This window comes from Pteronotus mesoamericanus, unplaced genomic scaffold (assembly GCF_021234165.1).
Source record: "Pteronotus mesoamericanus isolate MK-2021 breed Mesoamerican mustached bat unplaced genomic scaffold, CSHL_Meso_final contig_78, whole genome shotgun sequence".
Classification (NCBI taxonomy): domain Eukaryota; kingdom Metazoa; phylum Chordata; class Mammalia; order Chiroptera; family Mormoopidae; genus Pteronotus; species Pteronotus mesoamericanus.
Window position 1 is genome coordinate 11264795 of NW_026555258.1, and position 25691 is coordinate 11290485.

General features: G+C 36.8%; 1 protein-coding gene across 1 annotated transcript; it reads left to right on the forward strand.

The window, feature by feature from the left end:
* The first annotated feature begins 4335 nt into the window (after positions 1–4335).
* Positions 4336–25640, forward strand: RAB14 (RAB14, member RAS oncogene family). Its single transcript, XM_054584461.1, has 8 exons — positions 4336–4605; positions 12893–12951; positions 14040–14093; positions 15393–15570; positions 19669–19735; positions 23505–23592; positions 23911–23941; positions 25134–25640. The coding sequence occupies exons 2-8, from the start codon at positions 12900–12902 to the stop codon at positions 25309–25311; spliced, it is 648 nt and encodes a 215-aa protein (XP_054440436.1). The 5' UTR covers positions 4336–4605; positions 12893–12899; the 3' UTR covers positions 25312–25640.
* Positions 25641–25691: the final 51 nt, after the last annotated feature.

Here is a 25691-nt window from a genome sequence, read left to right on the forward strand (position 1 = left end):
GTCTCCAGTGTTAAGTTCTCCTGAGAAATTTGCAAGTACACTTTTCAGTTTATATGACTTTTGTTGTTGTTATAGGTCAGTTTTAGGAGGTCACACCCCCATAAGTTATAACTCCAGAGGATTATATTGGGGGGGGGTCAGTATAAGGTATGTGGTTGTGGGGAGAGCTTATTTTAATGGTCACAAAATTTCTTTTACAATCGAATATAGCATGTACATATCTGTTCATTTATACATTACTTATAAAGGATTGGAATCTAATCCTTTTTCATATCCAGAGATTAAAGAGTCCCACGAACTTGATTTTGACTTCTTGGTCAGTCTGTTAAATTTTGAAGTATTTTAATGACCACTTATTTTTTTATTAAACTAGTGTTTTTAAATTATTTATTTTTACTTAATTGAATTATATATCACTGCAAGTCAATCAACTACATCTGAAAATATTATAATTTTTAAAAATTAGATAGCACATGCACACAGTAATAAATTTCAGAGTACAAACTGTATTGGTTCTGCTATATCTTCAATATTACCACAAAAATTGGGACAATGATATTTTAATGTCTGACTCTAGATTGGTGACAACTCCAAAACCACTATACAAAAAGGGATAAGCCGGGCCGGGGGCGCGGGGAGAGAAATCTACAATCCCAGATATGCCTCTGAACCAAAAATCTAAAACATGAGAAAAATTAACAATTAAGATTAAGCCTATAAAACCAATCAAGGAGATGAATTAACTTGGCTTAAATGAACATAATAGAGAGATTTGAAAATGACTTAAATGTTTAGGCTCTGGAAAAAGATAAAGAACAGAATAACATCTATTTTTACAGAAGAAATTATAAAAATATAAACAGGTAGAAATGAACAAGAACAAGTGGACACGACAAAGAATCAGTACCTGGAGTGATCTCATGCATCTCACCTAGGAATGGGTGACCCCGCATACATTTGCTGCATCTTCCAGCCGACTTCCAGCTTGAACATCTCTTTGCTGTTCTCTAATCTAGGGCTGGGAAGTCAAGGTATATGAACACGATGGGGGCAGTTTTACTCCCTCTCCCTCTAGTCTTCCCCACCCTGTGATCCAAAGCCCCCTGCCATGTGGTCTCTCTCCATTTGTGCTTTGTTTAGGAATCAATGGGGCAGAGCAGACTAATAAGCCTGCTACCCAAACATGTATCAGGGAGAGGGGGGTTGCCAATGTCTTCTTCTGCAGGCACACCCAATGTTCATTAGTGATTCTCATGAAGGAAGAGGAAAGGATGGGTCCCTTTTCAGAACACTCATTTTCCTTAAAGGCTGACTTCCGTCCCATATCCCATTCTTTCTTTCCACTATTTCGTGGTAATGGTTTGTCTGCAGGGAGAGAGGTGGGAATGGGGAACAGGTGGGGAGGAGGGGTTGCGATGCAAGGGCTGAGAGAACGATCATGGCTCTTCCGATGCCCTGCTAGAATATAGCGGTTTCCAAGCACTGGCAATTCTTTAAACGCAGAATGTGGGCTCCTATAGACTTTTTTGTTCAGATTTGGGCCTAGACAGCAGTTTCAGGGTAACAGGGAAAAAATCCCTCTCAGTGCCCAGTCATGCAAACACATGTCTAGTTCCTCCTTCAGTTTAACAAACGTTCGCGTATTATTTAGTTTACTACATCTTGTTTTTTTCACTTAAAGTATTTCTTAGAGATTGTTCCATATCAGGACATACACATGTGCCTCATTCTTTTTAACTGCTGCACTGCATATATTCCACAATATGTGTGTACTAAAATTTATTATAATAGTTCTCTAGTAATAGTTTATTTCTAGGCTTTTCTTATTACAAACAGTCCTGCAATGAGTATTTTGAGTATATATGACTTCATAAAAACAGCTTTTTAAAAAAGTTACCTAGAAACCCTGGCAGATGTCTGGTATCCAATGGAGGGAATCCAGCTTTCCAGTGGTATCTGAGGATCCATCTGTACTTGCATGTGATCACAAACTCCAGAAGCGTCCCACTGCTCTGGGCCTCCTTTCCCTTCCATTGTTTATCAATATTAGGAAATAGATTCATAACTTTTAGTTTAAGAATCCTGAGCTAGGAGAGCATGTGCATGTATCTGTCTATGTCATCTGTTAGACATTAGCTTGTAGATTCCTAAACTATTCACAATACATTTGCAAAATTTTTACTCACACTAGTAAGTTGTCCTATAGCAAAATCAGTTTGCTCTGAAACTATAAATATACAATATGAATTATGAGAAAAAATTAAAAGCCATAAAGTAAAAAAATTAATGATTTAATATTAAATATTAAATGACTTAATATTAAATGATATTAAATGATTATGATGCAATTGGTTGCAGTCTCTCCTGACTTATTAATAAAAATTCTGTGACTTATCACAAGAATTGACAATTTCTACTCTAATTGCATTGCTTAGCACGTGACAGGTACTCTATTCACTACAGTGTTTCTCTTTAATGGTTCGTCAAAGTGTAATGTCTTTGACATAGAGAAATTAGGTATCTACATTCAAGCTGCTACCATGCACATAAGGGATGAAGCATGGCGTGGTGCTAAAGAATGGGAAGTCTGAAGTCATACATGCTTGAGTTCAAGTCCCAGCACTCCCCATTTTTACCTATATGACTTTAGGCTTGTATTACACAGTTTCCTCATTCATAAAATGGGGCAAATATAGTATCAATTTCATGGCTCCAGGGATTAAACAAGAACTAAGCATGATTCTTAAGACACTTCGTGGCACGTAGGGAGTGTTCAACAAACAATAGCTATGCATTAAGGTTTCAGTTTAGGTGACAACTGGATATACAGAAACTTTGAAGTGAGGCTTAAGTTCGTTGCTGTACAAGTAATGGCAATTGGTTCACAGCTTTCTCTTTCATTTGGCACAGGAAGATTTCTTGATTTCAGAGACGTTAAATTGTGACCACAAACGATTTATTAGAACTAAAGAGTATAGGAATAAAAGTAGAGACCTATAAGGGCTGGAGGGGATTTCAATGTTACTTCAGGTTATCTTGTGATAACCATTCCCATGTATTAAGTTCATATTTGCATATCTCATCTCATTTAATTTTACAAAGGCCCATGTGAGATATATATCATCATCATTATTTTGTAGAAAAGACTGAGAATCTGAGAAATCGAGTGACATGCCCAATAGCAGCATGTCATTAGTAAGCTGCAAAACAGGTATATGCAGCCAGGTCCTTTGAAAATAAGATCTGTCAATTGCTATCCACTTCCAGTGAAATCTCACTTAGCCGTGATAGAACCAGCTTATGAAAAATCTTGAATGCCAAGAGCGAGCTTGAACTCCATTTTGGAGGACTGAGGCAGAGTAGTCTTACCCAGTAGGCACAGTGGCTAGGGCCCATAATTCTTTTAGGGGCCCGCAATACTTTTAGGGGCCTACAATAATGTTTTAAGTTCTTTTAAAATCAGAAACATGAACTTTTAGGTCAAAGGAAATGTTCTGTTGTTATCAGACTGATATGTTCATCTCTATACCAATGCAGTTGTAAAATATAAATTTTTATATATATGGATATATTTATCGATAGATATATCGATAGCTATATCCCCAAGCACAAGGCAAAGTGCCTAGAACCCGCAAGGTCTTCATGGGGCCTTGTGCTGGGTTGCGCCAAACTTTGAGGTGCTAATAGGAGACCACACTGGGACATAGGAGGTGATGGGCAAATTGTGAAAACAGTGGCCACCATCTCCATCCCCCTGTGTCAAGGCACCCCCAAAAAGGAAGTTAAAAGAGATAGAAGTGAAACACAGGGGAGAAGATACCGCTTTCTAGCTGCATTATCTAACAAGTGACTTGAGCCATCTGAGCCTCAGCTTCGCCGTCGATGAAACGGGGTTATGTGCCTCTGGGGTGGTTGGAGAGGGACCTAGCATGCCTTGCTCACTACTGTGTATAAGCGTTCAATAAATACACGTTGAAGGAACGCATTAATTGTGTGCTTAGCACAGTGATTGGTGGATGGAAAGCGTCCACTGGGTGGTACTTAACTGGCATTAAAAAGTTAAAGGCCCTCAGGGGGACGGACCTAGCCCTATTAGACCCAGACGTACCTCACTCAGCAGCTTCTACGCGGACCTGCGCAGTAAACTGCGCTTGCGTATAAGTGCTTTCCTCCGCCCCCTCAGTCTTGAGGGCCAGTGGGGCGGGCCTCCGCGGCAGCGCGACAAGTCCAGAGGGGAGGATTGGGGAAGGGGTGTGGTTTAGCAGGCCGGCCCGGCCACCCTCTTCCGGGCTCCGCCAACTGCGCGCGCATCCTCCTCCCCCTTCTTTTGTGGTCCGGCCCATTGCGAGGGTGACAGGAAACCCTGTGCAGGGAGCGTCGCCATCTTGGACCTGCCCGAGGAAGATCCTGAGGGAGCTGCAAGAACAGTCGCCGCTACCGCCGCTCTTGCCACCATCGTGTCTGCTTCTTCTCGGCCAGCTCGCTATCTGCCGGGGCCTCGGCCGACCGCCCCCGCCCCTCCCCGGCTGCGCCCGCACTCCGCTTCCTCGCCCTGACGCCCCCCGTCCCGCCCGGAAAGCTGCCCAGCCACCAGCAACCCCCCAGGTAACCCAGGCCTTCCGCAGTGTCCGTGCGGCCGAGGCCTTTTCGCCCGGCTCTCCGAGGGCTGAGGGTGGGGACGACGGCGAGCCGCGGCCGCGAGCGGGCGACTCCGCAGGGCAGGCCCTGTCAGGCCGCGGCGAGGCCGGTGTCGCGGTGGGCGCCGCGGGGCCAGGCCTGCCGGGACTTCCTCTCCGGGGCCAGGGTGTCCCCGCGCTGCACCCGCCGAGCTCTCTGGTTCTCCCCGCCCAGCGGAGAGCTTCGAGGCGTGCTGGGAAGGGTGTGCTCGAGGTCGCCTTCCTCGGCTCCTCGGCTGGACCGCGCAGACTGGCCTCCCCGCAGGCCCCTCTCTGCCGGCTGTCGTGCCCGGCGGCTGCACACCACCCCCGCGGTGTTTATCCGCGCGAGCCGCGCCGCCTTGCCTCCTGCGAGCCCCAGACGTGGCATTCCCCGTCCCACAGGCCGCGCCTGGCCCTGAGTACAAAAGGCAGCACGCCGGCATCTTGGACTGGCGCCGGTGTCCTTGTCGAGGTGGGCGGTCTGCCTCTGGACTCGGGCTCGAGAAGGGGTCTGTGGGTCTGTGCTTGCGAGGTTCGTGATGGGGTGAGTCCCTGTGAGGCCCGTGACATCCTATAAGGCCCCGAGCCCAGGTAGCATCCAGAGGGGATGATGAAAACCAAAAGTTTTGGCTTTCCCAGAATGGAAAAGAAGGAATAGGCGTTGTTTCCTTGGTTTGCATTTTGCTGTGTGCCAGGCACAGATTACATGTCTTCACACAGGTTTATCTTGCTTCACGTAGCTCTTGGTGACGAGCGAATTAACGCCATTGCACAAGTGAGGAAACTGAGGCTTGAAGTTGTGATGGGCCTGGTTAAGGATGGTGCATGCAAACGGGACTCTCCCTGCACTGTGGCTGGTGTTTGCTACGCTCGCGTTAGGCCAGGGTTACAGACCTGACCCTTTCAAAGGTAGCTACAGCTTAATTCCTTCTTCATTATTTTTGCGTTGGATGACCGTGGATTGCTCCTTTGTAACCCAGAGTCTGTCGTGTCAGCCACTACCCTGCCAGCCGTCGTTCTCACAACTCGACAGATGGCAAGATGTCCAGCTTGTATTTGAAGAAGACACTGGGGTTCCCACGAGTCAGGTTCTTTCCCGGTGGCTCCACAGCAAGTGTCAGAGCCCAGATTTGAACTCTTGCAAAGTTTATCCCTCATTTCACAACTGCTTTTTAATTCAGATGTGGCTATGGAGGGCAGATTTAATGCTGCACTGAATCAGCTCCCGCTCCTTCTTACCCTAAGACTTTCCAAAGTTTTTCCTCGGTATTCTGCTTAGGCACTTTTCCTTGGTCATGCCTTGAAGCACGGAATATGCAATGCACTTTGACTTCCTAGCTAAGTGACCATAAGGAAGGTAACCTTTCAAACTCAGTGTTCTTACCTATACTGGGGATAATAATACCTACATTTTTGAGTGGTTGTGAGGCTTAAGTGGGATTCAAAACCCTTAGCACATTGCTTGGCATATAGTGCCCATTACCTGTAACAGTGCCAGACATGTAGTGAGTGTGTAATATTTATTGAATAAATGAGAGGATCATGCCTTTGGAGAGCTATAGATTCACACCTGGGCCTTAATCTTAGCTTTTCCTTTACTGGTGTGTGATTGCACATAGGTCACTTCTCTGAGCTGGTTTCCTTGTCTGTAAAATACTAGACACATTTTTAATATTAGAGAATACTTATCAATTAGCAGGCATATATTAGGTACTCAGTAAATGGCAGTTATTTAAAAGATGGAAAACGTTAGATTCTAATAACCTAAAAAAATTTCTTGGAATTAAAGTTATGTTTTATAAAGTTTTTGCTCCTTATATTTTAGGTTAAACTTTACGGTTGTGTGCTTCAACTGTGCAACAGAATTTGGGGTGTTGTTACAACTGATTTTTATCACAGCATTAACTATTTTTGCATAGTCTCAGTAAGATACTGTACTTGTAGGAAACCTTTGGTTAAGAATGTTAATAGAATAAATAGAATGTTAAAACAAGGGCTATTGAGATATGCTTAATGTTTTATTAATAAAAAAGCTTGAAACATTTTTATATGGTTAAATGCCAGGCATGACTGGAGACAGCAATGTACAAATAGAGGTATCAAAGATGTTCTTTACTTTTTAAATACTTTCTTTCTAAACAATTGTAAACATATACAGTATGGAGTAGTATATTAAGGCTTCATATACCTGTCAGCAAGTGTCAGCAATAGTCAGCAGTCTTGTTTCATACCTGTACCCTCGCCCCCAGATTATTTTGAAGCAGATCTCAGACATCATATCATTTCATCAGTAAAATTTTCACTATTACTAGTCCCCCCACCTCCTCTCTCTCTCTCTTTTTTTTTTTTTTTGAGCTAATCCTCTTAACTGTAGTAGTAAGGGCAAGGTTTTTATTTTTGTTTTTCTCCTAAGTACTTCTGTCCACAGAGGTGCAGTATTGGAGTACTTTATTTCCTATTCATAGTATACCGTCATAGTTACCTGGACAGTTTTTGCCATTGACACATGAAGGAATTCAAGATTTTTTCTTACTTACATTACTGATTTGTAGAAAAGTGTGTGGCTTGTCAAAGGTGAAGTGGTGGTGGGGTGTGTATGTGTGTTTTAGGTGAGTTTCAGAAATGGCTGATTTATTTTCAGAGGTTGCTTTACTTTTGAGGAAAGGAAATTGTCCACTCATTTTGATTAGATTATTAGAGTGACTACAGTAAGTTTTGTGTCCACTTGACTGACAAATCAAGTAGCATTCCACTTTACTGGGCCTATAAGCGAATCAAAATGCTTCTGTTGTTAGAGTTTCATGAAGGCAGGGACAATGTTGTTTTGCTTTTGTTTTTTAATCATTACTGTATTGTCAAATCTAGCATAAGGTTTTTATGCTTGGTAGATGCTCAACATTTTTATATTGGAATCACAAAAGCAGTTTGTCTTGGCTCTGGTGTTTATCTTGCATTTAAAAAAACTCAACAGTGAGGATCAAAATTTAAATCACTTGAAATATTTAGTGGATTGATTTTTTACGCTGTGTTGAATGAGTTATGTAAAAATTACACAGTAACATACGTTCTAAGGAGTAGAATAAAATAGCTATTAACAGTTGTGAAAGTATTAGTCAGACATGGTGCTTAAGGTAACAAAGTATGGAGCTAAACTATTTTTAAAAAATTGGAAATACCCTTGCTTATTGGAGTGCTTTCTTCTTTTTTTTTTTTTGAGGCTGATCATATGATTGACTTCATGTAATGTTTCCCACATTATTTATGAATGTGGAAGTAATGTTGGAAATATTATGAAAGAGAGATCTTTTGGCTTATTTTTTAACTTGTTTGTATCAGAATTGTATATAAAATGCTTGAATATTTAATAGTCCTTTATTTTTTCTCTACTTTGAATATTAGAATAGCACATGCTTATTATACTGTCAGTGTAGGTATAGATAAAGAAAGTTAATAATTTCTCTTTCCTTTTTCTAGTTTCAGTCCATATGTTCATTTTTACAGTTTGATGTGCATCTTTCCACAGTATGTACATAGAGAATTGAGTGTGCGTTTGTGTTCAGAAAGGGTATGTTACCACATCAAACTTAGGTCTTTTTTTTTTTTTTTTTTTTTCCTTCACTTAAAATCATGGGAATTATTTCCAGGTTAATACATATATTTTAAAAATGTTTTTAAATTAGGTATATATTGTTTCATAGTACAGATGTATTGTACTTTAGTCATTTCTTGTTGATAGGAGTTTAGAAGGTTTTCAAGTTTTTTTGCTGTAAAATGCTGCATTTAATGCATTTGAACCTGTAACCTTGTGTACTGAAACTTTTATTTCTGTAGACTTTTTAAGTCGCTTTCTTGATCAAAGGGTGGTTTGGATCTTTTTTAAAAAGATTTAAAAATATATACTGATTACATCCCAGTATATATATAAAATATATAGTGATTACATCCCAAAACTGTTGTGGCAATTCAGACTCCCACAAGCACATTGTATGAAAGTGTCTCCCTTCACGTCCCTATCTGCACATTTCAAAACTGGTCATTTATATGTTTGTATAATTATATTTGGAAAGGTGTCTGATTCAGTAGATGAAGATTGTGCAGTTCGGTTTTCGGCACAACAGTGATTATGTATAATACGCATTTAGTAACCATTTAGATCTATATGTATTAGCCTGGAAAAACATCTGTAATTTTGTTAAGTGAAAAAAAAAAAAAAAAACACATTGAAATGTTTTGGGAGTAGCAAACTCCAAATTAAAAAACGTGTTTCTCACCTTAACTGTGGTATGTTTCATGTTCAGGAGATGAGGTTGCAAAATTGTGTTAAAGCTATAATAAGCATAATTAATATTTAAAATGGGCCACACAATTATTAGTGTTTATGCATTTAATAAACATTTCTCTTGACAGCCAGGAAGTTTTGAGCTGAATTTTACATGCACTGATAGTAAAACTGTTACCCTAATTTGTTAGTATAGCTATTCTCCGTCTTCCTCTAATTTTGAGTTTTTGCTTTTATTTTTATGTCTATGTATTTATGTAGCTTTAATAAGTTACCTTAGAGAAAATTGGGTTCTTTGGAATTAGGCCTGCGTTCAAGTTCCAGCTCTGCTATTGACTTTGTAACAATGGCCAAACGTGAATTTCTCCAAACTTCTGTTTATTCAGTTTTTACATGGACAAGATGATGATTTTGAAGAGTTGTGAGAATTAAGAATTATGTAAGACAATCAATATAGGGAAAAGTGCAGATCGTCACATGGCTTGTTCTCAACAAATGTTATTTCCCTTCAGAAACTTTTTTTGTAAGTAGATATAATGAATTTTTATTACTGGCATTACCATTTATTCATATCTGTAAGTCCTGATTACAGTGCATACTCTGAATGTAATTATTTAATACTACTTATTCATAATATTAAATTAGAACCAAGTGAGTGAACTGAGAAAGAATCGTATCCCAAAGTTACCTCTATAGGGTTTCATAGATGTTCTTAAAGGTGCATTTCATAACTGTGGAGGAGGGAAGATGGTATAGTGGTGAAGAGTGGGTTTCTTTGCAGTCAGAACAGTCTTAAGTTTAATATAGACGACCAATTAGCTGTGTGACCTGGGCAAGTTATTTGCCTGTTCAGTCTTTCCTAATCTGTAAAATGAGGCTAATAAACACTATAAGAGTAGTAGTAAGGAATTAAATGAGATTGCATGTGAAGTATTTAGCATATCCCTGGCTTATATTAAGTGGAATTAAATGAGATTGCATGGAAAGCATTTAGCACATTCCCTTGTTTATATTAAGTGCCCAATAAGTGGTAACCACACAGCTGTGTTTTTTTATTAGTTTACATGTTGTTCATGTACATATTAGTTTACATATGTTTAATGATGCCTGTTGCCTGCACGTAGTGCTCTTTTTTTCCTTTTAAGAAATTGAAGGCGCTAAAGGTGATCTCATGTACGTGTAAACCTTGTTCAAATGCTTTTTATAAAACCTGGAAGAAAGTGCATTTTAATCATACCAGTAATTGTGCACTAGTTACAGAACATTACCAAGATTTTTTAATGAGTGGAGATTGTAGTGTTGAGAGGTCAGGTTCATGTTTTCAGAGCATTTGAACTACATTGACATTTCTTAGGGCCCCCCCCCCCTTTTTTTTTTAACTTTTGAATAAGTGAAGCAAAGGCACTCCTTAAGTAATAGGGAAAAAACTTTTTTCACCTTCCGAAGCTAGTTGCTAGTTAAAAATACATTTCTCATCTTTTCACCTTAGCAGTGAGTGGTATGTTTTATATTCAAGAAATAAGGTTGGGAAATCCTTGGTTAAAGCAGTATTAAATAGTTAATATGCAATATACAGATCATGTGTCATAGAAATGTACACTTGAAACATTTATGATCTTATTAACCAATGTCATCCCAATAAATTGAATAAAGAAAAAGATAAATAAAAGAGGCCACGTGAATATTGTTCTACTACAAATGAATAATTTTGAATGAAAGTTATCAATAAACTGTAGGAGTATATTTAAAACGAGCTTAGTATCCTTAGAGTAAGAAAGGTTGGTCCTGTTGTATAAGTGGCTGCAGTGCTAGATATTTTCTGCCTGCCTTGTTACTGAAATTAGTAAATTTGAGTCATCTTTTTTAATTCTGCTGTTAAGGTTTTTATCTGTAATTTTTCTTAGGAATTTGAACCAGAAAATTGTGTGGTGAAGAAAAGATAGGTGCTGGTGTTCGATCTGAAGTAGTGATCATTCTCTATTTGGAAATAGTTGATAGCGAGTAATGCTTGGTAATTTTTAAAAACATTTTCAAAATTACTTATTTTAGGTATTTAATTAATGCTTGTGTAATAATTACCAAGTACACAAATGAGTACAACTAGAACTGGGTTGTAATTTCATGATTAGTCTTTAGAGCATTTCAAGTAGAAATTGATATTGTTAGACACCATAGTTTTAACATAAAATAGAAGGTACCAAAGTATGTTCAGCTACAACTTTCAATAAGAATAGGGAAAAGAAATAGGGAAATCAGAATGGAAAGAACATGAGAGAAACAGTAATTTAAAGGTTACTAAATTATTGCTTTTTCCTCAAGTTTCAATGGGGAAAAAAGACTTAAAAAATAACTAGAAGAAAAGAGTCTGGAAGGAATGCAAGTTAAGATATTATAACCTTTAAATATCATTTTTACTGTGAGAGATTATTTTTTCCCTTGTATTTGGGATCTGGTTTGGAGATCTAGTGAGTAATTCAGACCAATTTTTCCCATAGGACCAAGTTTATTCTTAAACCTTTTGAGTCCCCAGTGTCTGGAAAAAGGGGAATCAAAATGATGATCAGAATCAGAGTTAATCTAACTAGAAAAACCTCCTTTCCTGAAGGAACTGGTTAAGGGAGTTTTCTGTGATGTTGAAGCCTGATTATAAATGGGTTACAAGAAGTCAAGGTGAAATGGGTAACAGAGCATCCACTTTTGTTGAATGTAACTCATAATTCTAAGTGGGGAGACTGTGTTGTCTGAAGTGACTGTCCAATAATTTACAACTTCCCCTTTCCTAATAACAATAATTCACTTATTACATATATACTTTTTCTACAGGTAATTTATTAGTTATGTAGAAATTTTATTTGAAATATACATAAGAAGGTGTTAACTTAAGCGGATTTCTCCAGTCATACCAAATACATAGCTTTTGTAATATAACAGTTGGCTAGAACAGTAAAAATTACTGGAAAACAAATTTTTAAAAATGAAGGTTAAACCTTCATATATAAAAAGAATTTTTATCTTAACTGAAAACTCATTTGAGAATTTTATTGGAAGTTATTACCACTATTAGAATTTACCTCTTCTCTGGCACCTAGCAATATTAAGGCATTCATTTGAATAAATTGAAGAGGTTTTATTTTTAAGTTATTAAAAGTAGGAGAGAAATTAGAATTCTTCAGGTTAAGTTATCTGAGAGTAAGGAATGGGCTGTGATCCTTTAAAGTATATTCTAATACATAAACTTTCAAATTTTACAATCACAAGTAGTAGTTATGCCAGTATTTGATATATTGTTAATTTTCAAATCCTACATTAGGTTGAACCATATGAAATTGCCAATGATTGACTTTAAAAAAATGTACAAGAACAACAGTTTCATGTGGTTGTATCTAAATCTGTCATTACTTTGGAGTGGAAATAATGATTGCTCTTTCTTTGGATCCTATGCTAACCATTGATTTAAAGTAGAGTAAAAATGTTTGTGTTTATAAATTAGTGGTTATTTTTTAAAAAAACATTCTTTTGTAAGAATCAGAGAGTTCTGAACAAGTAGGCCATCAGTAATTCACATGACCAGTTAATAGGAATGAGGCCTTAATGGGGGAAGAGGACTGTTTACCATGATGCTTAACTCGAATTTATAAAGATTTCTTTGTTTAACATTGTCTAGAGTAACATTTGTTACTGGATATTTCCCAGTATGGAATATTGGAATTGTTTTGATATAAATGGTTTCTTATATTTTTATAGGTAATGCATGAGAATGTTAAATGCATCCATGAAAATTTGTGCATTTGATCAATTTGGAAAATGCAGGTTTTACTCTGGCTTACTGTAACCAACACTTTATTATCAGTGTGCTGCTTTTTATATATCTTTAAAGGATAGCAACTATGAGCTTGGATAACTTCTGTATGTGTATACTTTTCTACTGAAGTAACACAGTTTTCTTTGTTTCTAGTGCCACCATGGCAACTGCACCATACAACTACTCTTACATCTTTAAATATATTATTATTGGTAAGTTTAATTTACACTCTTGTTCTCCAAAGAAGGTTATAATATACAAAATATTTTTATACTAATAACATACCACTCCAGAAGAAGTGGATGATTTTCTCAGTGCAAAATTATTGAGAAGATTCATTTTTGCATTAACAGTGTATAATTTGCCTTGTGGCTCTGGATACTTTTGTAGTACAGTGCTCGGTGTTTTTGAAGTGATGTTGGTTGTTCTTGAAGGCTACCTTCAGGCTTGTTACTACTGGGAATGAAATTAATTTCCTAGGAGTGCTGGTACATTTCAAAAATTTAATGAAATTAAATTCAGAGCCCCCTGGATTCCAAAAATTAATAGAGAACATTGAGAATAACTTTATAATATACATAAATAAAAATATTGGTAGTTTTTCTCTTAAGTTTCAAGAAGATTTTACTCAAAAGGCAGTGATGTTTATCCGAGTTGTAAGAGCACAGTTGAAAGTACATACACTTTTTAATTCTTCACATGAGAACAGTTTGTTTTAATGTTGAGCTTATGTGACTATATCATAATGCTTCCTTCACCAAAGGTTAAATTACTGCAGTCCAGAGGCGATACTCTTCTATAATCATTTTCATATAGTGTATATTCTTTTCTTTTTTGGAATTACGCAAAAATATAATAAATATGAGATAAGATGGGATCTAGTAAATCAGGCTTCCAAAATATACTTCTGCTTTTGTATGCTGCTGCTCTGTGTGTTACTACTTAGGAGTCTTTTGCTTTTATGCATGATTAAGGGAGAGAAAGTATAAAACTTCAAAATATCTCAAAGGAAAAAAAAATGACAATTTCTCTGTTAAAAAGGCACTTCCAAGCTGGTGGCTAGTAACATAATTTATAACCAAATTCTATCACCACCAAAAGTTGGGAATAGTGAATATGTACATCACAGTGAAAACTGACCTGTAGGATTTTTTGAACTCATAATAAATTACGGAAATAAAACTTTTCTAAGTGCACCAGAAATGTGTGATACTGTATGGGATATAGCAATCATTGCATATAATTATAAGAGTGTAAAATGAAGAAATATAATTGCCACTTGAAAATTTTTTTTAAACAGGGGACATGGGAGTAGGAAAATCATGCTTGCTTCATCAATTTACAGAAAAAAAATGTAAGTTTAATATATAAGGTAAAATATTCGTAAATTTTCATTGTTCTCTACTTTTTAAAGTGTCATTTTCAGTGTACTTTATGCATTTAAACATAATTTGCCCCTACATATGCACTTCTGTCTTTAGGGAGTGATTTTATTTTTAAGTAGGTGCAGATAAAATGAAATATACCCACATATATAGAGTGTTGACTTATATATGCCACATATAATTAGATCACTTCAGATTTTTTGATGGTTAAACTTAATTTTTTAAAATGTATACTGTAATGTCAAATTTAAATCTTTTTATTCTCTGACTTTGCATTATAGAAATTATCTTACTGGGGAAATTTGTTGCATGTATCATTTGTTAACTAATACTAGACTGGAAATATTAAAATGGAATTTTTTCTGTATTCATGACTTGATTAAAATTTTGCGTACAGCTTTGTATTGGGTGGTAGGGGAAGGGCCCATTTTATTTTATGTAACTGATAGGCTAAATATAGTTGAAATTGTTTATATATAGTTGAAAAAGAAGTTTTCTTTTTCTTCTTCTTTTTCTTTTTTTTTTTTATTTTTTGCTTAATACAATGTGTTACGAAGTGTCCTGTGGTCTTTGTATACCTGTACCAGAGAATAGTGAGTTTAGGTTTCCAGTGGCCTAATTATAAGTAAAGGACTAATAAATTTGTCATATTGGATTAGACATATGTAACTTAATATACAACTATAAATGTACATTAAATGTGGTGATTTTCTTTGAGGCATTGATGATATTTTCCAATATTGATTTGTTATACGTAAGGATTGTCAGGAGGATAAATAGTATGACATTGGGGGTATAAAGAGTTTATCACTATCTTTATTTTTAATTAGCAGATTCTTTTAGTGAGGTGTCAGCAAACAAGGGCCTGTAGGCCAAATCCAGTCACTGCCTGTTTTCGTACAGTTTTATTGGAACACAAGTATGCCCATTTTATGCATTGTTTATGGCTGCTTTTGTTTTAACTACAGAGTTGAATAGTTTTGACAGATACCTTTTGGCCTTCATATCTTAAAATATTTATTATTTGGTCCTTTACAGAAGTTTGCTGACCCCTATTCTAGTCCATTTCTGTGTCTTTAAACTTCTGGGTGTTTGCTGACCTTTTTTTTTTTTTTTTTTTTTCCATAGTGTTAGCTTTAGTCTGTTCATAGCCTGCAAGCATTGTTGTCATTTGATTCATCCAGTGGATTTTTTCCCCACTGGTCTTAATTTGAAGCTTTCTTGAAGTTGGAACATTATATTATGTTTTTTTTTTTCCTCCCTAACAGTTATGGCTGATTGTCCTCACACAATTGGTGTTGAATTCGGTACAAGAATAATTGAAGTTAGTGGCCAAAAAATCAAACTGCAGATATGGGATACAGCAGGACAGGAGAGGTTTAGGGCTGTTACACGAAGCTACTACAGAGGAGCTGCAGGAGCGCTTATGGTGTATGATATCACTAGGTAAGAGATTAATAATTTTTCAACCTTCATAATAAAAAAAAATCTTTAGGCAGTGTGATTTCTTTTTTATTGACTTAAGCATTCCTTAGTTTGTAATTATGTGACTATAAATGTGCTTATTTTGGTTTTATGGCTTTCTCCTCTAAATTTGCTTGTAAGACTTGACATAACGTGTTGATTTCTTTTCATTAAAGTGCATATGACTGAAGAAAAACTTTAGAAGATGTTTGTGTAGCTGACAAAAGAATACTACTCTAAAAAGCATCAGTTGAATTATTTGAGGTGAAATAGTATTTTATACCAAACTTTGTTCTTTTCACTTCAGTAGAAGGCAGGGAAGTCTTGAGGAATTACTCTGTTCAGTCTCTAGTGTTAAAGTTTCCGTCTTTTCGAAAAAAGAACAAGCAAGGAATTCGTCTTTTCGAAATACGAACAAGCAAGGAATTAAGTAGTTTTGCTAATCCAACATGGTAGATTACACAAAGTTCCTATGCTTGCGTCTGAAGGTGTTTGAGTATTTAATTTAAATCCTCTTTTGTTCTAAAATGGGCTGAAATAGTTTATAGTACTTCAGGCAGTGAGATTAAATTTATTTCAGCTTGGCTACTTCTGGAAACACAAAACACTTTATACAAAGTAACAAAACTGGACCATAAATATTTGGCTTTTGGAAAACATGGAAAATTGTGCCACTTCATTAAACTCTGTTTTTTTGTCTACTGTGAGTTAGAAAAGGAACTGGATCACCTTTCACGTTAATGCAGAGTTTCAGTCTAAAGCATTGTGACTGTGACTTGGGGTCGTGGGGTAGGAATGAGTGAGTGGGACCAAACGATACTTAGACTTACAAGCATATTTCCCTTTGGCAAATGCTTCAAGCTGTTTCCCAGAATTAAGTATTTTCTGGGTTAAAACAGTGAACCAGCCTTAATTAATACTCTTCATGTAGCCAGGCAGTGATTGGTAAAATAGTTTTGTGGGAAGACTTAAAAAACGTGGCCATCTGTACAGGACATCTTTTTATGAGCGAAGCATTCCCAAAGACCTCATGTAATTAAAAACCCCATGAATTAATAAAATTTAAATATGGCGATGTGTACTTACACTGTATTAATGTATAGAGTTAATAGTTTGTTTTGCTTTTTTGGTATGTGTCTTTTTCTTTTTCCAACTTTATTGAGATATAATTGACATACAACATTGTGTAAATTTAAGATATACAGTGTGATGGTTTGATACATGTATGTTTTGCTTTTAAACATATCTTTTAAGCATAGGAAATACTTTTGGTAGCGTGTGTCTGTTTTAAGTTACTAAAAGTACTTGCTGGAACCCCGACTGTTGTGGCATAGTGGATTGGGCATTGTCCTGCAAATTGAAAGGTCGCCTGTTTGATTCCTTGTCAGGGCACATACCGGGGTTGCAAGCGGAGTACCCTGTTGGGGGCATGTGAAAGGCAACTGGTTGTTTCTCCAACCCCTCCCCCCTTCTCTCTCTCTCTCTCTCTCTCTCTCAAAATAAATAAAATATTAAAAAAGAAAACGTGTACTTCTGCTGGAAACAACCCAAATGTTCATCAACTGATGAATGAGTGGATGAACGAATGTGGCATATGCATACTAAGAATTAAAATGCAGCCATTAAAAGGAAAGAAAGATTGATACATGCCATACAGTGGCTGTACCTAGAAAACATTTTGCTAAGTGAAAGAAGCCAGAAACAAAAGGCCACATTTTATATGATTCCTTTTATATGAAATACCCAGAATAGGCCAATGCATAGAGACAAAGTTGGATTGCCAGGGAATGGGGAGTGAATACTAATGAGTATGGGTTTCTTTTTTTGGTGGTGAAAATGTTTTAAAATTAGATAGTAATGATCATTGCACAACTTTTTGAATATTCTTAAAACTACTACATCATATACTTTAAAAGGTTGAGCTTTATAGTATGTTCATTATAACTCAGTAAAACTGTTTATAGTCAAACCTCAGTTCTTGAACATCTCCAATCTCAAACAGTTTGGTTCTTGGTGAAGTTTTTTGTGGAAAAAAAAGTCTCAGTTGTCAAAACTTTGGCTCTTGACCAGACAACCCTTTCATGCTGATACCTGTATGATCAGTCACTGTATGACTCGGTTTTCAAACAAATTTCTTCTCAAATAGCCTTCTGGAACAAATTAAGTTTGAGCACCAAGATTCCATTGTACTGATAAAAAGTACCTTTAGGCTTTAGATAGGTGATTTCTTGACTCGGTGATACTTCATAGTGATACTGATGTTGCAGCTGTGACACTACCCCCCGCCCCCCATTTTTTTTCCTATCAATCTTTGACAGTTTGCAAACTTAGAAGTCCCTGCTTTAATAATACTTTTTATTGGCTTTAACTCTGATCATTAAAAGGCACTTTGCTAAATTGACAGCATAGCTTAGCATGGCAGTTTGTTTGGCTCTGTCAATTATTTATATATCTAACGTCCATGACAAAGTTAGGGATATTTCCTCACCTTTTTTTTTTAAGCTCTTATAGCACCAAGTTATGAATATTTGGATGATACTGTATTTATCGATTTGAAATAATGATGGTGAATTTTAAATTAATGAAACAATTAGCAGAAATTACAGCACATGTAAATAATACGGTTTTCATGATCTTGATACCACTTAATGGGCCGTGTGGATTTTCCCATTTACTAAGTGTTGCCAATTTGTAATTCACTCTTGCTGCCAGCTTTGACATTTAAAATCCATCAAAATCAGTATAAATATTTTAGAGCTATGTTATTTAAGGTTTTTTGCACAAAGTAAGATATATTTGTATAAAGGCAAGGTATGCTGGTACTACAAATATTAAGTAGTGGTAAGGCTTGTGCTTTTTAAAAATGATATCTGACCTTTTACTTAAACATTTTAAATTGGGAAAAGTTACTTTGATTTATGTGACTTTTTTGACATTTAGGTAGTAATTTGTGTATGATGTGATACAGCACAGTAAAAAGAGAGTCTGAGTAAGGAGTTCTTTTCAGTTCCCACTAGGAAAGAATTAAACGTTTGGAATATTGAATTTCATGTAAGCACTGGCAATTGGAGATTATGGAATATACTATTCCCAAGGCTAAACTTGAAACATTTTGAGGACCCATTGTTTATAAAGGTTCTAGACCTGGCTCTGAAATCACTTAAATCTTTGTGGGCTTCTGTTTCCTTACCTGTTAAATGAGTAAGATGGATTAATGTTCTGTGAATGTGTATAAATGAAAAGCATTTTTAACCTTCAGAATTTTTATTGCCTTTTGTATGTCCGATTAATATTATACTGTGTATAATATTGTAAATGATTTGGATTTGTTTGCTGTTTCAGGGCCTTCCTGTCTAGTGCAAATGAGCCTATGAGTTTTTAAACCCTTTCTTGGAGAAAGTGGAGAAATAGGGCAGTTTGAATCCCAAAATGATTTAGCTGCTGATAAATAAGAGTGCAGAGTTAGGATTAACTCAACTCTGATGTTTGGGGATTTGAATTTCCAGTTGCCTGTATTCAGTGCCCTTTTAAAGCCAGTTTTTATGTTGTTGTAATTAGCTTACTCTTTAAGGAAAGGTGGATTTAAAATTTTTAATAACTTTTTTACTTTTCAATTACAGTTGAAGTACAATATTAGTTTCAGGTGTACAACATGAGTGATGAGATATTTATGTAATTTACAAAGTGAACACCTCAGTACATCTAGTGCCCACCTGAAACCATACCATTATTCCAGTATTATTAACTGTATTGCCTATGCTGTACTTTATAGGCAATATGTACAGGTGTTTTGGCAATTTGTACATGTAATCCCTTCTCCCAGAAAGGTGATTTTTATACCAGTATATTGTATATAGCATAACTGACTTAGTTTTTAATTTGAAAAATTTAAAGACAAATGCAAAAAAAGTATGTGTTTGTATTCCACAACTGTTGTTCTTCAGGGTATCAATGTAGTCAAAGCAAAAATTTTTTTTAGGATCTGTTGATTAAAGTCTATATTTTAAATATTAAAGTTTTTTTTCTACTGAAATGGAAATTTTATATGGCAGTCACAAATATAAACTTTAATTTTTGCAGAAGAAGTACATATAACCACTTAAGCAGCTGGTTGACAGATGCAAGGAATCTCACCAATCCAAATACTGTAAGTTAATGATATCGATTATACAGAAAATTTAAGATCTAAGCTAACCCAAAAAGGAAAGTCACTTGCTAGTGGGATTTTTGTATTCGGGTACAAAGAATGAAGATCTTTATTTTATTCTTAAATTAATTGAAGAAAACAAATTTTTTTTTTTTTTTTGGTACAGATTACCCCAGGTATCACACTTTATGCTTGGCCTTTTTTTTTTTTTTTTTTTTTTTTTTCCATGTTTGTGGTTAGGGAAAAAAATGAAAGTTATGAGTGGGGTGGTGATCTCATGTCAAGTGGAGATTATGAAATATGAAACTGTCATTTTAAAAGGGATCTGTATTAGTTGTATTAAATGTTACCGCTGGAGGAAACTGGGCAAAGTGTATAAACAAATGATCTCTCTCTATTATTTCTTACAACTGCATGTAAGTCTTCAATTATCTCTAAGATTTCAGTTAAAAATAAAGTTTTGTATGCTTTAAAAAATTATCTCCTTAGCCAGACTGAGAAGACACAGATTTTTAAGGGCCAGACACCATGTGAGACTCTGCAGTGTACAAAGACAAAGTGGGTCCTTGGCCCCGAAGGTTATAGTTGAGCAGGGAGCTTACCTGTGGGAATATAAGAGGCTATGCCAAAAAGCAGAGTGAAATATGAGTTAGAACAGAGTGACTGGTGTGCTGATGGGGGCCCAGGACAAGCAGTGCCATCTGGAGAAACCAGCTTTACAGAGGAGGTGTAGGGTGTTTGAGCTGGGACTTCTGGTGGGGGGGCGGTAAGAGTTGAGCAGACAGTGTTGAGGGTGTTCCAGGGACAAGTGAGGAAAGGCACTGGGCTGTGACTCACTCTGAGCTTCTCAAGAACGAAACCTGTCTCCCTTAGCTTTGTACCCCAGCACCTAGCAGAGGCCTGGTTCAATAAATATGTAATCATTGGTAGCATTGGCTTTTGTCAGGGAACAGCAATTGAATCACATTGAGGGTCAGTTAGAATGGTTTGCCTGTTATGGCAGAGACTGTGCCTAGAACTTTCATATCTATCATCACATTAAACCCACTGTAGGTATATATACAAACCTATAGATGAATGTTCATAGCAGCTTTATTTGCAACAGACAAAAACTGGAAACAACCTAAGTGGCACTGGTAGGTGAATGGTTAAATAACTGGTACATCTGTCCTGTGGAATATTCCTCAGCCATACAAAGGAATGAACTGTTGATACATGCAGCAGCTCAGATGGATCTCAAGGGCATTATGATGTGTGGAAAAAGTCAATCTCAAAGATCAAATTCTGTATGACTTCACATATAAAGCATTCTGAAAAATAGAAGATTGTGGAGATGGAGAGCAGATTTGTGGTTCCCAGGTGTTAAGCCGTGAGGGTGGAGGGGTGTGAGTAGTGTGAGTTGACTATAAAGAGGGCAGCACAGAGTAGTTCCTTTGTAGTGATGGAACATTTCTATATTCGATTGTGATGACACACATCTATAGCTTCAATAAAATTGCATAGAACCACACACACACATGCGCGCGCGCGTGTGTATAACAACCTATAGGTTGTACCAACCAAAGTCACTTTCCTGGTTTTGAGAGTGTACTATAAATAGGTAAGATGCTACTATTGCAGAAGCTTAGGACCTCTCTACTTTTTTGTAAACTTCAGTGATTCTGTAGTTATCTCAGATAAAATGTTTTTAAAAACAAAAAACCCTCACTGTAGAGGGTCCTTCGAGAAGTGTAATAAAAAATTAGCCATATCCTTCCTGCCTCATTTATGCCTCTTGAAATCTTACCAGATCTTCAGAAGAAAGAAAATCTCTTCTTTAAGGTCCAGCTCAAACATTAACATATTCTGTAGTGCTGCCTTTGATTTCTATGTGGGAATTTCAGTAGTTCCCCCTTTCCTGCATGGGGTACGTTCCAAGAACCCCCACTGGTTGCTTGAAGTCACAGATAGTACAGAACCTGATACATACTGTTTTTTTCCTATACATATATATCTATGATAAATTTTAATTTCTAAATTAGGCACAGTACTGTTGTGGTTAACAATAACTAATAGTAGAATAATTATAACTATACGATAATAAAAGTTATGTGAATGTGGCCTCTCTCTAAATAAATTTATACCCCTCTTGTGATGATATGTTGACCACAGATGACTGTAACCTTGGAAAGCAAAAAACTGGATAAGGGGGGGGGATTACTGTTTATACTTCCTTATTTTGGTGGTGGTATGTTTTATACTTCCGTCGTATTGGTATGCCTTTCAGAATGATAGGAAGCACTGTGTAGAAATTCTTAAGGAACTGGGAGAAGAGGCAGTGTTGCTGTTCAGCAGATGTTTCTTGTTTTGAGTATCTGTCTCATAGTTGCCCTATACTACGCCATTGTGATGTTACCAATCTTGGTATTTAGAAAAAAGTGATTTCTTTTTTTTAAAGTGTCACTTTCTTAGTCTTCGATAGAGCAGTAGATTATATGTGAAAACTTCTTTCCCTCCCCAGTGGTCAGTTGTCCATACTTGACTGAAGAATGCTCACTTTTGTTGTATTATTTAACTGTCCTTGCTCAAGGTTTACATTTCAGGTAAAAAGTTTATTGGACACCATTTTTGGATGTGGGAGAGCCCAAGGGCTGTACCTTCGCATGAAAAAAAGTTGATGGTAGAAAGCCCCTTTTAGTTGAACCATTCATTCCTAAAGTTTCCATATCTGGATTAGCACATATGTTTGGGAAGGGGGGGGAGAGTTTACCAGTTCTTGTCAAATAAACATATAGACAGAGACAGATAGACAGAGACAGCCTATCTATAAATCTCTCTGCAGCACCTCCCCACCCCCAAACCTCTATTTCCCAAGGCTGCACACTTTTTTCTTAGAACTTTTCAGAACTGCCTTTAACTTTGGCCTAACCTCACATGTATAAAAGGATTACAAAGTGGATATAGTTGTAGGACATTTTGCCTTGGATTTGAACTCTCTGCATATGTGTTTCCTACTGCCCCCGAATGGATACACAGACATTGGTTATCAGTTGCTACAAGCTTAGTCCTGCCTAGGGATAGTGTGGGTTAGGACAGTGTCTGAAGGTCACAGGGCATCCTACCTGGATTCTAATGTCCTCCTACCACAAACTTGCTAACTGACCTTCAGCAAGTCTCTGCCTAATTTGAGTCTTAATGTCCTTACCTGTAGCATGAAGCAGTTGAACTAGTAGTTTTTAAACTTTTTGATGGTCCCAGAAACTTGAAAAATCTGTTGAAAGCCACGAACTCTCTCTTCAGGGACTGTCCTTGTTTACAGCATTTTGTGCTTAACTTCAGTGCATTCACAGGTCCCCTGGAGTTTGTCCATGGGCCCTTAGTAATCTTCCTCAGATAAATTGTAATCTTTGGCCTAGAGCAGGCGTGCCTCCTGGGCCATTTTGTTTTTGAATGGCTTGCAGAGCTAGGAATATTTTTTACATTCGTAGATGTTTGTTAAAAATTAAAAAAGCATATACAAAGAGACCACAATATGGGGCTCAGGAGCCTGAATTACAGCTTCTTGGGCCTTTACACAAAGTTTGTGAATTCCTGGCCCAGAAGATCGCTGAGATCCCTCTTAATACTAATGCCTTCATCATTCTGTAGTACAGTCTGGTGGATAATTGTTAGTACTTGTTTTTCTTTTTAAACCAATATTTCTGTTAAGGTTTTTGGATTTGAGAATTTTTATGCTTCATTTAAATGGTTGCTTTTGTTTTGAGATGCCTTTCTTTTGGTCACACATTAGGTAATAATTCTCATAGGAAATAAAGCAGATTTGGAGGCACAGAGAGATGTTACATATGAAGAAGCCAAACAGTTCGCTGAAGAAAATGGTGGGTTTCTTTTAAGACTTTTAATGGCTTTTTGGGGGGTGGTCACACTTGGAAGAGTTTCCAGGGATTTTGATCCTGCAGATTATTTGACAATTATTTTTTAATGCAAACTGCTCAAATTTCAAGGATGAGGAAATAGCAAAATGTGTTTGAGAATTCATGGGGGGGGGGCGGGTTAGTACAATTATTCCCTCCATCTCATATTCTTTCATAAAATACTGAAAGCTGATGGGAAACTTATATTGAAATGTTGCTTAAGAAAATGCCCTTGAGAGGTAATTTGAAATGTCCTAATCATAATCTGAATCTTATTTTTAGGCTTATTGTTCCTTGAAGCAAGTGCAAAAACGTAAGTATGGCTAAAATTAGATCATTTTTAATTACATTCAAATTTCTCAAAGTAGAATCATGTGTATGAAAAATGTATGTCACACATACACACACACTCGACCCTTGAACAATGTGAACTATGCGGGTCCAGTCATCTGAGGATTTTTTTGAATTGATCTGCGTAGTTCAGTTGACCTGCACAGTTGAAACCCACCTGGTTCAAGGGTCAACCCCATCACTGGGAATTTGAATGTTCAGAGCAGATTTTTGACTGGGAGGAAGGCCGGGTGCCTCTATTGTTCATGAGTCACCTGTACCTAAAAGGTGTAATACTTAAATGCATAATGCTTATGGCTAGAGGAATAGTAAGCAACCTTTTGCTTCCTATTTGTCATTTTAAAATAATTTTTTTTTTTTTTTACTTTACCTAAAAGATTATACCTTGATTATGTCCATTGGTAACTGATATTACTAAATGAAATTATATAAACATTTCAAAAATGTTTGACACTTCCAACTGAGGTTGAGTTTGGCATCTTGGACTCAAGCTTGGTCAAACTGTTTAATACTTATGATCATGGTAAAAAGCAGAAATACTCAGTGTCTAAGACTAATTAGAAGCATAATTAACATTTCTACTTGCTATCCATGTCCATTATTGAAACCCAGGACTTTCATCATAGTTCTTCATTTATTAAGCCAAAAATTCCTTGCGTTGGTAAGAAGGTAGCTCCCTTTTGTTAATCTGTACTATTAGTCCTAAGAACATTGAAGTGTGAACATAGCTAAGCATGAACATGTCACCATCACAGGATGAAAACAGTTCATGCTTGGCTAATCAGACTGCAAATCCTGGAATCGTGTTTGCATGTTTGGAGATTTCATTTCTGTTTTGAATACCCTCTATTATTACAGAAATGGCCTATTGTAAGTGTCACATACTAATGTGTTAGCATTTTAATGATTTGGACACATACAGTTATCCAAATAGGGTTTGTAGAAACAGTACTGTGTTTATATGCTTTCCACAGAAAATATTTTCCCATGTTGTTCTCTTAGCTCAGTCTTCTGGTAATCTCTCTATTAGATGACAGTGGCTAAGTTGAAGACATCATGGCAGTTGACTAAAGGTTAGCAAAAGGTCAGTGTATAATGTCTTATCTTTTGTAGAAAACTGTGGTTCTCGAATAAAGTTGTCAATTGCCTCTTAGGGGAGAGAATGTAGAAGATGCGTTCCTTGAGGCTGCCAAGAAAATCTATCAGAACATTCAGGATGGAAGCCTGGATCTGAATGCTGCTGAGTCTGGTGTACAGCACAAACCTTCAGCTCCGCAGGGAGGCCGGCTCACCAGCGAACCCCAACCCCAGAGAGAAGGCTGTGGCTGCTAGTGACCTCTTTGCTGTGGCTCTCATTTGACCTTTCACCTCTGTCTGTTGGAAGCAGTACTTTTTACTGCCTCATTGTCTTCTGTACATCTTACTGGGTTTAATTAAAAACAAACAACAACAACTCTGTTGTAAAAACAGTTTAACACAATACTAAACGGCTAAACAACTAGATGTAATCAGGTTATCAAAGGCAAGTAGAGTAATCTCTCCTGCATGGTAAATCTAGACTTTTTTTTTCCCCCCCTTGATTGTCCTCGTGATAGGTTATGTCACCAATACGTGATTTAAACTGAGCACTGATGCAGGACTTCATGATTTTTACCCTTCCCTCTTTTTGGCAAGGCTTTTGTCTCACTGTACGGTTTAATTTGATATCTTAA